Source organism: Spea bombifrons, chromosome 1, assembly GCF_027358695.1.
Source record: "Spea bombifrons isolate aSpeBom1 chromosome 1, aSpeBom1.2.pri, whole genome shotgun sequence".
NCBI classification, from domain to species: domain Eukaryota; kingdom Metazoa; phylum Chordata; class Amphibia; order Anura; family Pelobatidae; genus Spea; species Spea bombifrons.
The window spans coordinates 9,967,785-9,982,662 of record NC_071087.1 but is presented as its reverse complement, the minus strand read 5'-3'; the positions used below and the strand labels follow the sequence as shown (position 1 = coordinate 9,982,662).

The 14,878-nt window shown below is 42.0% G+C and overlaps 1 protein-coding gene across 1 annotated transcript in view; it reads right to left on the bottom strand.

The window, feature by feature from the left end:
* FGFRL1 (fibroblast growth factor receptor like 1) overlaps positions 1–14,487 on the bottom strand; it is a 67,725-nt gene extending 53,238 nt beyond the window's left edge. Inside the window, exon 1 of the mRNA XM_053458150.1 lies at positions 14,377–14,487. Coding sequence (XP_053314125.1) covers positions 14,377–14,437 — 61 coding nt within the window. The 5' untranslated portion in view covers positions 14,438–14,487. The remainder of the gene's footprint in view (positions 1–14,376) is intronic.
* Between the last annotated feature and the right edge of the window lie 391 nt (positions 14,488–14,878).

Genomic DNA, 14,878 nt, shown 5'->3' with positions numbered 1-14,878 from the left:
GTTTACATACTAAAAACCTAGATTTTATCTTTAAACCTTTGGCGGTCACATCCTTTTCCGAAAGCTACCTGCATGACCACCATATGGATTATACGATACCGCAGGACACAGGTATTCGTGACACCAAAAGGGATTACGGTAAAGACCGACGACGTAAACCCCGGCCATTATGTGCGCAAACCGGTCAACACTTGCCACCATGAACATTTCATTTCCTGCTCGACGTTCCCACTCTCTCGATACATCGTATCGCCTTTCTCCCTTATTCTATGATTAAGCCAGACATGGTGCTTTGCACAGTCTTTCACTGACTCCTTATCTCAATAAATGGAGAAAGGAAGGGGGGAGCGAGGACGAGAAAGGACGAGAAAGGCTCAAGGACACAAGCAGGGGAGTGGGGCTGAGAAACGCTACATTATTCTCGGGCCGCTCAACGGGCTTCCATGCGCAGGAGAGACTACGCTGCCCCAGTGCGGGCTTGTTCAAGGAGGCAGCCGTCTCGGTTTGTGTGAAAAGGAGGATTATTTGGGCATTATTGATTTTTCTTCTTTTTTTTTTAACCATCTCAAGTAACAACAGCTTCTCAAATCCGTCCTACGTGATTTTACATATCAGATTATGTCTGCGCTGTGACAAGCCCAACTATGGCTTATTCATCCTTAGCGGCGAAATTATTTACACAGGCTCTTGGCATTCCGAAAACCCTGGCTTAGAACTCGTGTAAACAGCCACCGAAGAAAAGCCGGAATCGAGTCCAAACGCCATGTCATCCTGACACGCTAATCCACGCTCCTTGTTCCTATTACCGGATGGCGCATGGCGGTTTTCTCCTAGATCTGCGTGTACACGGCGAAATCTGTTTCCAATATTCAGAACTGCTTTACGTCCGGAGTGTGATCCCACCGCAGACGGCGAAAGGAACAACACGATGGAAGCCGGTGGCGGAAACAAAAAATAAATAAAAGTAATAAATAAAATTTAAAAAATAAATAAATATTTCCTAATATTCAAGAAAAAAAATTAGCCGGGTATAAAAAGTAAAACAAAATAAAAGTAATAAATTATAATTAAAAAAATAAATATTTCCTAATATAAAAAGTAAAAAAAAAAAAAAAAAAAAAAAATCACATTGCATCACTCCCATGATAGTTAATAAACTGTACAGAGAGGGAGATGGACAGGGGGGGGGGAGTTAATAAATGTAAACAGCTTTTGAAAATATTAAAATGTTGGAAGCCCAACTGTGTTCAGAGAACTTTTAAGACATCCGAATTTACATAACTCAGTTAGATAAGGGCACTCTCCCCATGCTAAAAGCCTTTCCAATTATGCGCTTAGAAAAAAAAAATTGGCTTCGCAGACAGAAGTCATGCCAAGTCCGCGTGATGCCTTCAGCTTCACCGCTCCTGCCACCGCAGAAGGCTGTAGGTGAGCAGATAGACCAGGTGCCGCCACGGGATTTCTCTGCATCGCATTCAAACCCGGACCATATCACTGGTGAGATTAAACGTGCCCTCCCGACAGCTCGGGCGTAGAGACGAAAAGGGCAGACAGCACAAAACGCACAGCTGGGAGGGAAACAAAAACACACACAAAAAAAGGGCATATATATATAAAGCCGTGATGATGATTAGGCTTAAATAGAATATTTTGAAGATTAAATTCCACAGAAAGTCATTCCATGTCCAGATGCTAACAGCCACGTAGAAAAGTGTTAATCCGACCGGCATTTTTGTCCAAATACCTCTCTGAATTCAGTCCACAAAACATGGTTGTTGTGATGCTTGGTGTTGCGGATGTCTGTACGTCTGTACTGTTGCATGAAAATACGTCTGGCATTCAATAAAATACAATACAAGGACTTTGGTTTCGCCTGATTGTTGGGTTACTCATTTGGGGCAAATTGAGTTGTCTAAGATAACACCTCATCCCACCAGGTTCCTCCTGCCACGGACAGTAAAAGTACAAAAAAACTATTAAAAATTAGGAAGCCTCTCATTTCATGGATCCACGTTAACATTAAACGCTAGCAGATCATGGAAGCGTCTTTCAGCCCCGCTGCGTAAAGGAGCCCACGGATTGTTTTCCGCAGAGTCAGCCAGGCATTACCACTGCCACAGTTACTTTCAATCAAGCCTTCAGAGCAGAACAAAACAAAGGAAGAAGTTAAAACCATGGGAGATTTGCAATGAATACTTAAAGGTCCGGGAATGCAGATGGATCGGGAGCCGTGCAATCGTGTTATTTTAGCGAGGTAGGGTTTTAATTTCCAGACTGACTCGGTTATACAACTCATGGGGGCCAGCCATGGGGGATTAATACGGCTTGTTGAAAATATCCTTTTTAGGGGAAGGAAGTAAATGAACAAAGCTCCGCCAGATGAAAGACGCCGGGACAGAGAAAAGAGGAACCGGGAGATGTGCAAACTTGCAAGGCCTTCGTCGCGCACCAGGTGTTCAGGTGTATCAAATAAACAACACGGAGCCCCTTAGAACCTTAGAACCGCGCGCGAACGGAACGCGGAATCCTCGACTCAGGAGGGATTACTTGCTCCGTCAAACGCAGACGCAACATATGCCAAGTGATTATTTAATACACACAAAAAAGACTATACACGTCTGCAACAACTTCCAAAAAGGAGGAAAAAAAAAAAAACACGGTAACTGTCTGAGCCGTTCAGGACAAAAGAAAGAAGTCAGCGAAGGCCTTCCCAGGGAATCGGCAGGCGCTTACCCTTCACCTTCCCGTTCTTATCAGCGTCTGATTAAGGGTTCAATGAATCCAGTTTCTTGTTGGTTAAGGTTCACGATCGTACAATAAGTACAATATTAAATAAGATAAAACATATCTTACAATCACAATCTTGGGTATTCGATAATGTGAGCCCCGGTTTAAAATAAAGGTAAAATAGAGAGGCAGATGAATAAGCGTGTGTTCTTTCAGGAATGATATCCCATACGTATAATTGTATGTTTCCCTTATTAGCAGCTGCAATAAAACGTCCCGACAGACGATGCCACGTTTTGAAGCCGCGCCGTAAACTACAAATATATATTAGCTGTGGTTTGGGATCAGAGAATAACAAACAATGGTTGATCTTTTTTACGGAGTAGTATTTTCCCCGAGTGCTGGCAAAGTCTTCACACCCCAAGCTAATTAACTTCTACTTCAAAAACAACAAAAAGCTTAGTAACCCGAATGGATTTCATCGGCCTAATCACCGTTTGTAAAAGAAAACTTCACAGTGTCTGTAAAAAGCCCAGGGAAGGGAGGCTCTCTCACTCGCTCTCTCTCTCACTCGTCACATATCTCATTTACCGGTTCACATCAGCTTCTGTCCTCCTACACCATTATTGAACCGTATATCATTCTGCCGTGAGTTATTAGTTCACAAACCGGGCTGTAAATCAGTGGTGGCCAAGTCTGGGGCCCAAGGTCCCGCTACAGTCCATTATATCTCCATATCAGCACTCAGGCTTACTTACAAGGAAAGAGAGTCTCCTTGAGCATAAATCCAACGCTGTATACAGTAATGTACAGCAGAACGTTCTAGAACCTGCTTTATCACTTTTTTTTCAAACAGACATCCTGTATCTGAAGACCTGGAGGCCGCCATTGTTCTCAGTCATGTGATATTTGGGGTGACAATCACCACACTGAGCTGATGCTTTACGGCAACGCTAATGAAGTCAGGCTTTTATTAGTCAGAGTGTCCAGCTGGTTGATTTAGTCCAAGCCTTTCTAATTCAGGCAGCCAGGATGTTTGTCTAGAAGACTGGGCTAGTAACAAAACTGGACGTTCCCTTTAAGGGTAACTTGAGCATTAGAATATCTTGTGCAGTAGTGCAGGGGGATCCGGGGGACGGATAAAGGGACCCCCAGATCGATCTGCAGGAAAGCACTGTTATGTTACGGCAAGCAACGCACGGGGCCAGACTGGACTGGAATGGACTCCTCCACCACCTCTGAGATGGAGATGACGCAACATTTGGTTGGGGTGACACTTTGTGCTACTCTAAAGTTCTCCAAGACGTATGAGTCTTTAACGAGATCTTTTAACGTCTCCGAGGCCGATACAATTGGCCACTCGAAACCCTTAACAATTTAAAGCGCGTTCGTCTCTCGGGTCCCAGAGCACCAGAGACAAGCTCTGCGGGACACGTGACAGCTGGCACAGCTTACCGGGGTTTTAAACAAACTACCGACATAACACTGATAATGTTCCAGGTTTGTTAACATATATATATATTTTAAGACCAAAGGGCTTATCTTCTAAATACACCACTACTACTACTACATTACTAGGCGGTCAAGGTGATGGGAGTTGGAGTTCAATGAGTTCTCGATAGGTTCCCTATTAGGGGGCTGCCATATTTTCTGGGAACAGAAAGCCATTTGTGCAACTTCCCTCGGATTATTATCTGCCCTTAATATCCAATTAAAATTTAATTATTTCAAGTCTGAGCAATTAAGCCATCCGATTAGAATAACGAAAAATGACCTATTCCGAAAATAATCAAGCAGCGTTCTCCTGTTCGCAGTACAAATAATAATCAGAAAGTAAGGTCCCTTTGTAAACTTCTAAAAGCCTTAAGTAATCAAGCCTGGATCTACTATCCCCCCCCTCGTCAAAATATTTTTCTTTGAAAGTGAAGGTAGCATTTGGTTTCAATTCATTTTCTAAATGAAAAGAACACAAAGGTTTGTATGTTCGCAGACAGCTGAATCAATCGTGATCGGGGCACGGCGGTGTTTTCCTGGCATTTTCACACTTCTCATTCATGCGAACGAACAGATGGCTCAATATTCTTAATTTATATATATATATTCCGCTACATACTACCATTCAAAAGTTTGGGGTCACTTAGAAATGTGTAGTATTCGTCGTTAGTGTAGATGTTTGGGGAAGTAAACTATAAAACAGAGAAACATAGAATTTGACAGCGGATCAGACCCGTTCGCCTCTTTTTTTTTTTCCTGATGTAAAGACTCAGACCTTAATCAGTCCGTGGACTTGTTTTGGAGACATCATTTCCTCCAGTCTCGTTTGACGAGCTGGTAATATGTTAACGATCCAATCACGTAGCGCCGCGCTTGCCCCGAATAAAACACAAAGACGTTGCCTGAAATACAAGGCTCTCTTTTCAGTATCCGATTGGTTAAGGGACAGAAGAAACAGCGGGGGGCGGGGGGGCAAGCAATGTGGGTTCTGTTAGAAGAAAAAAAAAGAAGACCCCCACGCCAGGAATCTGCCGGGCTGTTACGATGCCTGCTAATGAAGGGCGTCAGGTCTTCAACTTTGCCACCCACACCTAATTACTCAGGGAGGCCACAATTATAGAATACGTCGGCAGATAAGAACCATTCGGCCGTCTAATCTGCCCCTTGTTCCCGATGTAAAGACTCCGACCGTAATGAGTCCTTGGACTCGTCTTCAGGATAGTCGTACTGCCATCCCCTGCATGTTTAAATTCCCTTACAGCAAAAACATCTGCTGGGAGGCTCCCATTTACAGACACCAACGTCTCTACTGGTAATACCGACATTTCCAACATTTCAACCGTAAAACCCGACCCGCTCGAAATAACCACTCACTACAGGAATTTGGCATCCTCACGTTAAAGCCTCCAGAAAGCGCTATAAATTGAGTAAACTAAAACAAATAACGCCTCCAAAATTATCACATTTATCCTCAATGTGAAAGGCAGAGGTCAAGGTACGATATTTAAAAAAAAAAAACGCATTAAAACACAGGTATTCATTGTTGGTATATTGTTGATTGTCGACGATCGAGGGTTGTGCGATCGATTGCTTTTGCCTGACAAGGCCTCACATTCGATTCGCAACCTGGTCACATGACCCAAGAAAAACACCTGTGCGTTTCACGGTTTATTGTGACCACATAATACGCCCCCCCCCCGGAGCGCCACAAACTGTGAAATGGCTCCCAAAAATCATGTGAAAAAAGAAAAAAAGGGGGGAAAATAACCCAAAAAATAGTTTCAACCAGTTCCTAACTCCAGACACCATATAGTCATTTGCTGTACATTATTTGCCAACACGGCAAAATTCAACATTAACCCTCTGTAAATGGGGAGAGAAAATTAAGTCACAGAAGGCCCTGAACCGACGTTTAATCGCGTGTCAACAGCTAATACGTTCTACGAGACAATTTATAATCTATATTAAATTAAATAAAAAAATAGGTTAATCTTGTTTTTCATCCTCAAAAAAGAAAAATGTAAAACCTGCAGCAATATTAAAAAAAAAAAAAAAATCCACCCCAACTTCTTTAGGAGTAACATGTATTCGCCATAATACAGTTATTGTTCTCTTTAAACGTATCCAGACTCCGTAAACATGCGCGGAGGTGGAAGGGGAGTTCAGTATGTGTCTTGTTTTAGAAACAGTAAATTATGTTAATTCATTTCCTCTGGCCAAACAGTGGTAATAAACTTGAGGCAAAAGGGCGTACAGGATAAACAAGAGTCAATTACAGAGGCAATGAAAGAGTCTTAACAAACGCCTCGGAAACAGGGACCTTTATACGATGTTATGACTTAGATGGGCTTCACACTGCCTTCTTTTCAACGGGGTAGCTAAGTGTTGCTTTTGTTACACAAAGAGCGTGTTTGTAGAACTGATCATCAACCCTGATGAATTTCAAATAAGGTCTAGGTGCGAGCTGCATTTACCAGGCCGAGTCGGAGTCGGGTTTCCACTTTCACACGGACCATAGAAAAAGCAAACACTCAGGGGCCACTCGGCATTTGAATCTAAAACGAACGAAAGGTGTCAAAATTCCGATTGCGACGCGACGTTAAAACAAAAATAAAAAGTTTCCAAGATACCTAATGGTCGGGCTGTTATGCGGCGTAACGGTAGACGGTTTCTCCAACATGGAGTCGATTACCAAGTTCTGGTGGCAGGGGAGACAAGAACACGGATGTTCTTCAGCCAAAACCAGGCTGTCCCCCAAGGGCAAGAGGGATACCGGTCTGAAAAAAAGATCTTTGTGGATTTTGCTCCTAAGCAATCTGGCCACAAAAAATATATTCAGTAAATATGCGCCTGGTCCTTTAAATGTTATCCCAACATGATATGTACTCATTTTATACCTTTGACAGACAGGTTTGTGTTTAAATCACTATTCTCTAAAAGAACTTCAACTAAAATATATATAAAACATATATATATATATAAAAAAACAGTTTTCTGAAAAAACACAGGAATTCGGGGGGTTTTGAGCGCTCTAAGCATTCCTTTGTACTGTGCATGGTCCCAGGTACCAATTAAGAAGGAGGCTTTTTCCATGTCATGTGAACGGGTAGGTTTGCCGGTTAGCGGTAGAAGCAAAGTCAAAATACGGCTAAAAGTCAGCAGGTTGGTAAAATTATTTCGTTATCAGTAAAATAGGACGTTGACGGATTAATGGAATAGTCGGCTGAGATTCCCTCCATCTTCTAATCTCATAATACATTATGAGATTTAAGAGGCCGTACCGATCAAATCAGCCCGAGCCTAGTAACTAAGTGCATACATGAAACAAGCAAATCTAATAATAATAATAATAATAATAATAATTATAAAAAAATGTAAAAAAGCAAAGAAGGTCCCTGGGAATGATTCCATATTAACATAACCAGCGAAAAAGTTGGTTGTTGGCCACCACTTTTTTAAAAAACATTCCACACAAAAAAAAATTCGGCTAATTGGCAAAGAGGGTCTGATAGAACACCACAGAGGATTCTGGGTGAACTAGGCACTCCTATGTTGCCTCCTAGGTCCAAAGACCTGTTAAGATGTACCCCACGTCGACAAACGCACTGTCGAAAACAGTATTAATATAAACATTATCAAACACCAACATCGGTAGACTATGGAGTGACAGCCCTATAAATCTATCAAGCAGAGTAGCTCGGTAAGATTGACGGGACAATCGCTTTGTTTAACTGCCAAGACAGAGCTCATTCAGGCATTTACAATAAAGAGAGAGAGGCCCGGGGAGATGACAGAGGCTGGCAGGGACTGAATACACGCACGTTAGGACTTTAGCACATGGAGATAACATCCAGTAATTCACAGATATTTACCCATTCATTCACAATTGCTTTATGGCCCTCTCACTGAATGAAAACTGTATAAGAAAACAAACATATGGTAAACTCGTGCTGGGCCGGCAAACCAAAACTAATTAATTCACAAAATAAGGAGCGTGATTATATTATGTGTCCAATTAGCTCCTTTTGTCTGGTCAGATGGGATTTGTTTAACGCGGTACTACTAGTCCTAGGCGTCAAATAGTCGGCGACTGCGGGAGGAGTAACGGCGGGGCTGGAACTGACTTTGCCATTCATTGGACTGCGGTACGACCAAAAAAAAAAAAAGCGTGAATAAAAAATAGCCCGTTCATGGCAGGGCAGCCTGACCATGTTTATTTACGCAGCTTTATTAAAAAGGAGCCTTTTCAGGCGTTTCAACGAGACTCTAAACCCACAACTCCCTCCTTCCCTTCCACACAGCATCATACATTCGAGAGGACTTGCCTGGTTTACGGAAAGACTAACCCAAGCTCCTTTGCACGACAAACATAAATAGGTTGACTAATAATACAAAAATAATACAGCTTTATTTCTTACTTTGCTCTGGGACGTTGTGCGCTCAACGTGAAATACGATTCAGGGGTGTTGATGGTACATATATATTATATGGGCAAGTAGAGCGCCAACATGGTAGGGGGCGCCACTATGAGGTTCATGCTGCAGGCCGGAGCTGGAGACATAGTTCCCCTTGGGTTCCGAAAGCCCTAGGGCTGGCCCTTATGGTACACTGGATCCATAGTGATGCCCATGTGACTCTGATAAATGACCCATCGAGTCCCTGGCCCAATGCGCCACTGGGATTAGCACCAGTAGGGGGCAGCATAGCGTGGAATGATCGTCCAACCAGGAAGAAGCCTTCAACTGCACATCCATATACAATAAAATGTAAAGTTCTGTTATTTGAGCTATCCAACCCTAAAATAATTTGCCTGCCACCTTAATTCCAGCTCCCTAACACATGACGCCACCACACAACTCTTGGTACAAGTGGGTCACGTCATACATTTTCAGCATTGGATTTCAAACCATCAGGACAATCACCCCCGATGAGTCCCGGAAGCAAACGGGCTTGTGTTCCCCCGGCAAAGGACGCCCCAGATACTTCACCGTTCGTGAAATACGTTGAGCAGCGGAGTGAGAGGGGATGGGTCAAAAAAAAAGCAGTCCTGCCAAGACAGAAACCACTAGGACTTCTACAGTTACGCAGAGAGAAATAATTAAAAATAAATATCATTTTTATCAAGGGAAACAGAAGAAGGTTGCTCGTAGAAAATGTCTGTTCCTAATTAAGTATTTTTTTTTTTTTTTTTTTTTTACTTTTCAACGTAAAATGCAAAATTCAGTTAGTGGAAGAAGCAGGTTAACGTCAACGGGCAGATTTCCCCTTTGAGAATCGAGAAGCTTTGATGCAATTGAACCGTTAGGTTGTTTATAGCACCAAATAATAACATGTTTCTGTACGACTACACAGACGGCGCACTTTGTAATCAGGGCAATCCACCAAACACCCAGCAGCTAATGTCTATTTGACTCGGAAAGGGAGGGGGGGTGAAAATTCGATCCCGAATTTTGGGCGCAGTGGCAGACGGCTCCTATTAACTTGTTATACACCATTTCTGATCTACATCCAAACTGCCGTTACAACGAGACTTATTTTCCCTCGACCCCCTTTTTTTTGTAAGAGGGTAACCCGAACCTAGCTGGCATATTATATATACTGTATATACATATAAATATATATTATATATGCCAAAAGGCATCTAGCGTACAGCCAAATCAGGTTATTCACGGGCATCAGATTAAGCCACACAAAGTGGTAGTAGCTATTTTTTTTTACTGAATGATTACCATCTGTTATATTTATTTCAGGTCAGCCTTGCAGGCTATGTAGTCAATTTCTTTAAACACAGAAAAGAAAAAGAAAAATTTAAGGGCTGTGATGTCATGGGATTTATTTTTAGACATCACAATAGCGGGAAACACACGCACATGTTTTTAATAAACCACCGTTGGCTACAAATAAAATGTAGTTCACGCCGTGGACGGGTTACCTGATAAATTAAGACGAGTTACGGGCCGTATCAGAATGTCCTGCCTTATCTGATTTTTAACTAGTAAGTCGCGTTATGAGTGATTTTTTTTATTTTTTTAAGGAAATAAATTATACAAAGAAACCGATTCCGGAATAAGGTAAAATATTGGAGTTAGAATCAAATCAATTCAATGTATCGATAAAAATATTCCATTGCATTTTCTTCGTCTCTGGTGAAGAAAGAAGGTTATAGATAAGTGGAACCGCCTGCCAGGAGAAGTGGTACATCTTAATAGAGTGAGGGAACATTCACGGGATTAGGCATATGGCTCCTAAATCGAACACGAGACCAACGACTGATTAAGGTCTCATCGAGAAAAACGGGCGACTAGATTAGCCGAATGGTTCGTATCGGCCGACAAATTTCTATATAAACTTTGGTTTGTCCAGAACCCCCGGTTTTGCACCATTTTCTGACATTATAAAGGTTCCTCTTTTTTTTTTTTAAAGTAAATTTATAGCCGACTTCAAAACGTAGATGGAGAATTTCCACATCCCTGGAAAACCCAACGCTGCCTTTGATATGAACGCTCGGTAAACAAAATGGAAAAGATGGCAGGGGGTCCCAAATGAAAGAAAAGCAGACGTGTTTTCATTTCCACTTAAGTGAATAGACGCAGGCAACGAGCTGGCTCTGCATTCAGACAGCGTCCCTGTTACTACTCAACTGCGTTCTGTTCCATGAATTAGAAGTCATCCAAGTAGCCTAGTTGGCTACCATATTTACCTAAAGGATCGGATAAAGAGCTGCATTGTGTGAACGCTTATGGTCTAAAGCAAGGGAATAACGCAGTGGAAAGAATAAGAGAGAAAGAATAAGAGAGCAGTATCCAAAATGTCAGCCTGAAAAATAAAGCTTAGAACGTATAATGCGGTCTGTATGCGGCGCCGGCGTCTTCCGCGGTCCTGTAGCTCGTGCCGGGGCGTTCGATAACCGCACTTTCTTATTGTTCCCAGCCAGAATTTAAAGGCTCGACCAGATAATTGCGCCGGCAAATTTTATGCATACCTGCCAACTGTCCCATGATTCTACAAGCCGTTCCTTGTCTAGCGTGAGCCACCTGCTGTTCATCGGTTTGTCTTTCATTCGTGACGCCCTCTCCTGCCGGAATGCTACCCGCTCTTATCTCCCACCCTTCTCCCTTTAGACCACATAGATCCCGGCCAGTCGATTCTTCAAACCTTTAATGCCAGATGCTTTGGACGGCTGGCGCTGAAGGTGTTAACCATGAGTATTCTTAAGGATCTTAGAGCCAGATTACTTAGGAGCGTCCCAGATACGGCAATAGCCAATCGCCTGCATCGGCCCGAGCTATTAAAAGGCAGACGCGCCGCTGCACCGGTGAAATGGATAGGTTCTGATTGTTAATGAGTTATTACAGGCAGAAGTTCTTAGGATACACAAAATCCTACCCCACCCAGTAAGCAGGTTCAATGTATGCAAGTTCCTTAACTCATGTCGTGACACATCGGATACCCGCATGCCACCAACGGCTCTCAGCGCTGGCTGGGATCTTAAATCATCCGGCAGCGATTTCTGACGGGAAGGGGCAAATTCACAGAAAGGCATTATACAGAGATTACGATGTCACAGCCACATTTCATGATGTCACATGGACCCTCTTACACGTAATTAGGCAAGAAGGATTTCCATATATGAAATGCTGGAGGAGAATAAAATTAAAAAAAAAAGAAAAAAAAAAAAAGGAGCAATTAACCATTTCACTGCTAAACTGCTGTGAGGTTACATGGAAGAGCGCTTTAAAACTAACTCTACACGCCCTCGAGGGGTTAAATCCCAGGGATACAGCGATCGTATCTGATTGATGAGAGAGGACACAATCACACACAAGGTATCGGGAGATGTATTTTTTTGTGTGGTTTTGCCACATTCCATGTGTAAAAATAAATAAAATAAACTAGAACATAATAAAAAAAAAAAAAAAATTAAAAATTATGGACTTCTCGCAGCTGCTAAAAAAGGAGCAAAAGTGGACACTGGATCCGATACCTATAATTGTGGCGAAAAGCATTACAAAAGTTTAAATGTCCAAAGTAAAGACTTTAACGGCAGAGGGCAACCACCCCAAAGGAGAAGGGACCTTTTTTTTTTTTTTTTTTAACCCATTCACTGCCACGGGCTCACATCCTTTGACGCTGGAAAGGATTTAGACCTTTTCCACTATGAGAAACCTTCCTTAAAAGACAGCTGTCTCCCCGTGTTCTCGATAGGGGTCAAAATGTGTACATGTCGGGAACGATTTGGGAGCGAAAACCCCCTAAGGAGCGGCAGATGACACGCTGCCTGCCGGAGCACCAACTGGAACGCTACATCGGTAACGTTACGTCTACCCCCCCCATCCAAAATTAAAATCAGAAGGCGATTCCGCTGGACCTTAAATAACATCAGGGAGTTAAAACCGGAACGTGGAGGAAATCTTTCACACGTGCAATAAAAAAAAAAAAAAAATCCAGAACGAGAAAAACGCGCTAGGGGGAAAAATTAAACAAGACCCGGCTGCGCGAGAATAAGTTTGAGGATACGTAGGCACGGCTATGGAGACAAAAGAACGCTTGTACGATCAAATCTGCTACAGGTTAATGCACTTAACCAGGTACCTGGACGTCTAGCGAAATAAACACACAGCTATGATGTCATTTTTACTCAACCACAAACTACTACACGGTATGCGTTACCAAGAGCAAGAAAAGGGGGGGGGTTTATCCTAAACCGAGTCAGGTCCACGGGCTTAAGAAAACATTCCTTGAAAGCTCACAAAAGGCATCGCCAAACAAATGACACAGTGACGTTTAGCAATTCGCAGCCCCGCAAGACAACATGAAAAGTGAGCCAGATGTGCTGGGAGGGGGGTTTTTTTTTTCTACTTTTGTTTAGCTCTTTTTCCCCTCTTTTCTAACAATCTGTGCAGTTTCACACTTCTGAAACAGTACGCTTGAGTAAATGTGACCGACAAGGCAAAACATCATGTGCAGAACTTGTGTTTCTGCCAAGAAGGGAGGAGAGAATCCGGCCGGGGAGAAAAAAGAAAAGAAAAAACAAAAAGCTACTAAAGGAGCTCAGCACAAGTGTTCAGAATCTCCAGAATCTCGGAATATGGGGGGTATGTGTATCCGCTCGGTACTATGAATACCACTAGGGGTGTAATTATATACAGCAAAATAATAATAGTATAATATATACATATATATATATATATATATATAATCTTCTGAAATGCAATGCAAAAGAAAACGGGGAAAAACAAGCATATTTTAGGAGCTTAATTTTTGGACGTTAGGTTTTTCAATAGAAAGGAAAACTTTCTATTGAAAAGGGCCAAATGATAAATGATTCAATTAATTTCATTATGAGTTGAGTATAAGAACCCACTGTAAGGTGTACATTAAGGGGAAAAAAATAAACATTTTTACTTTTTATTCGCTAATTTGCTACATTAAACAAAAAAATGTAGCAACAAACAATCGATTCCTAAAACATGGTCATTCTTTTATGATTCTTTTTTTTTTTTAAGAGACAGGTGCTTTCTAATCCCAAAATGCTCCAAAAAAATATAGAAAAATAAATGTACAAATACTTAACCCCCTCCCTGCTTTTCACAATTAACCCCTTGCATGCCATCACACCAACACATGGTTAAGGAACAGCTTTCGCACCTCCCCGGCAATACAGTGTCAAGGAAAGCATTTAGGAGGGTAAGTGTGTAAATACCCTAAAACCGTTTGCATTTGGCTTCCATGCAGCCAGTTACCCAAATTACCAGGGAGGGTGTTTATCCCTGAATGGCCACCTTTAGAAGAGGTGTAGGCTGCCGTCAAAGGGCTAGGAACAGCGACAGAGCTGTTTTGTTTGGTGGGACCAAGGAAAATTGAGAAGGGTCAAGGGATTTCAGCGTTTGCTCTGATCAACCCATTAGCGGCAGCATTTTGCTCCATTGTTTTATCTTCCTTAATCCCACCATTCAGGCTGCCGATCGGACAGTTTAAAAATCACCAAATCCCAGCTCGCCACATCTGGTGTCCCACAAAAGGAGCAGAATGATGGAAAAGACAAGCCGGGGTTTGGGTATTTGTGGGAGGAATGCCTTAAGCCTTATACAAATAAACAAGGTTTGGTATTTCACATCAGACACCTTCGCGTGGAATCGCAATTAACACACGTACCTCTCGCGGAGTCCGAGAAGGCAAATATTCCCATTAAAAGAAGCGCAAACCGGTATTCCATTCTGGAGCGGGATTACACCAATAAATGCCCGGAAAAAGAAAAAAAAAACCTAAAAAACAGAATCAAACATCAAATGTCAGCCAATGAAATAATATCACATTAAAATATATTCAATATTAATAATTGCTTCATGTACAAACATTTACATATAACACAATATACACATATAACACAATATACACATATAACACAATCTACACATATAACACAATCTACACATATATACACATATAACAGATCCGCGCTCCTCGAGCTAAAAGTTCTGCACGTGTGAACTTAAACTTTCTCTATGCGGAGCTTTCCGGCATTCAGCATTATAGATACACCTGTATTAAGGTACAACGTCAAACCACAAGGGCATTTTGGGTGATATTCTTTAAAAAAAGAATATTTTTTAAAATGTTTTTTTTTATATACCACCTTTCTGATAGGAATCAGGGA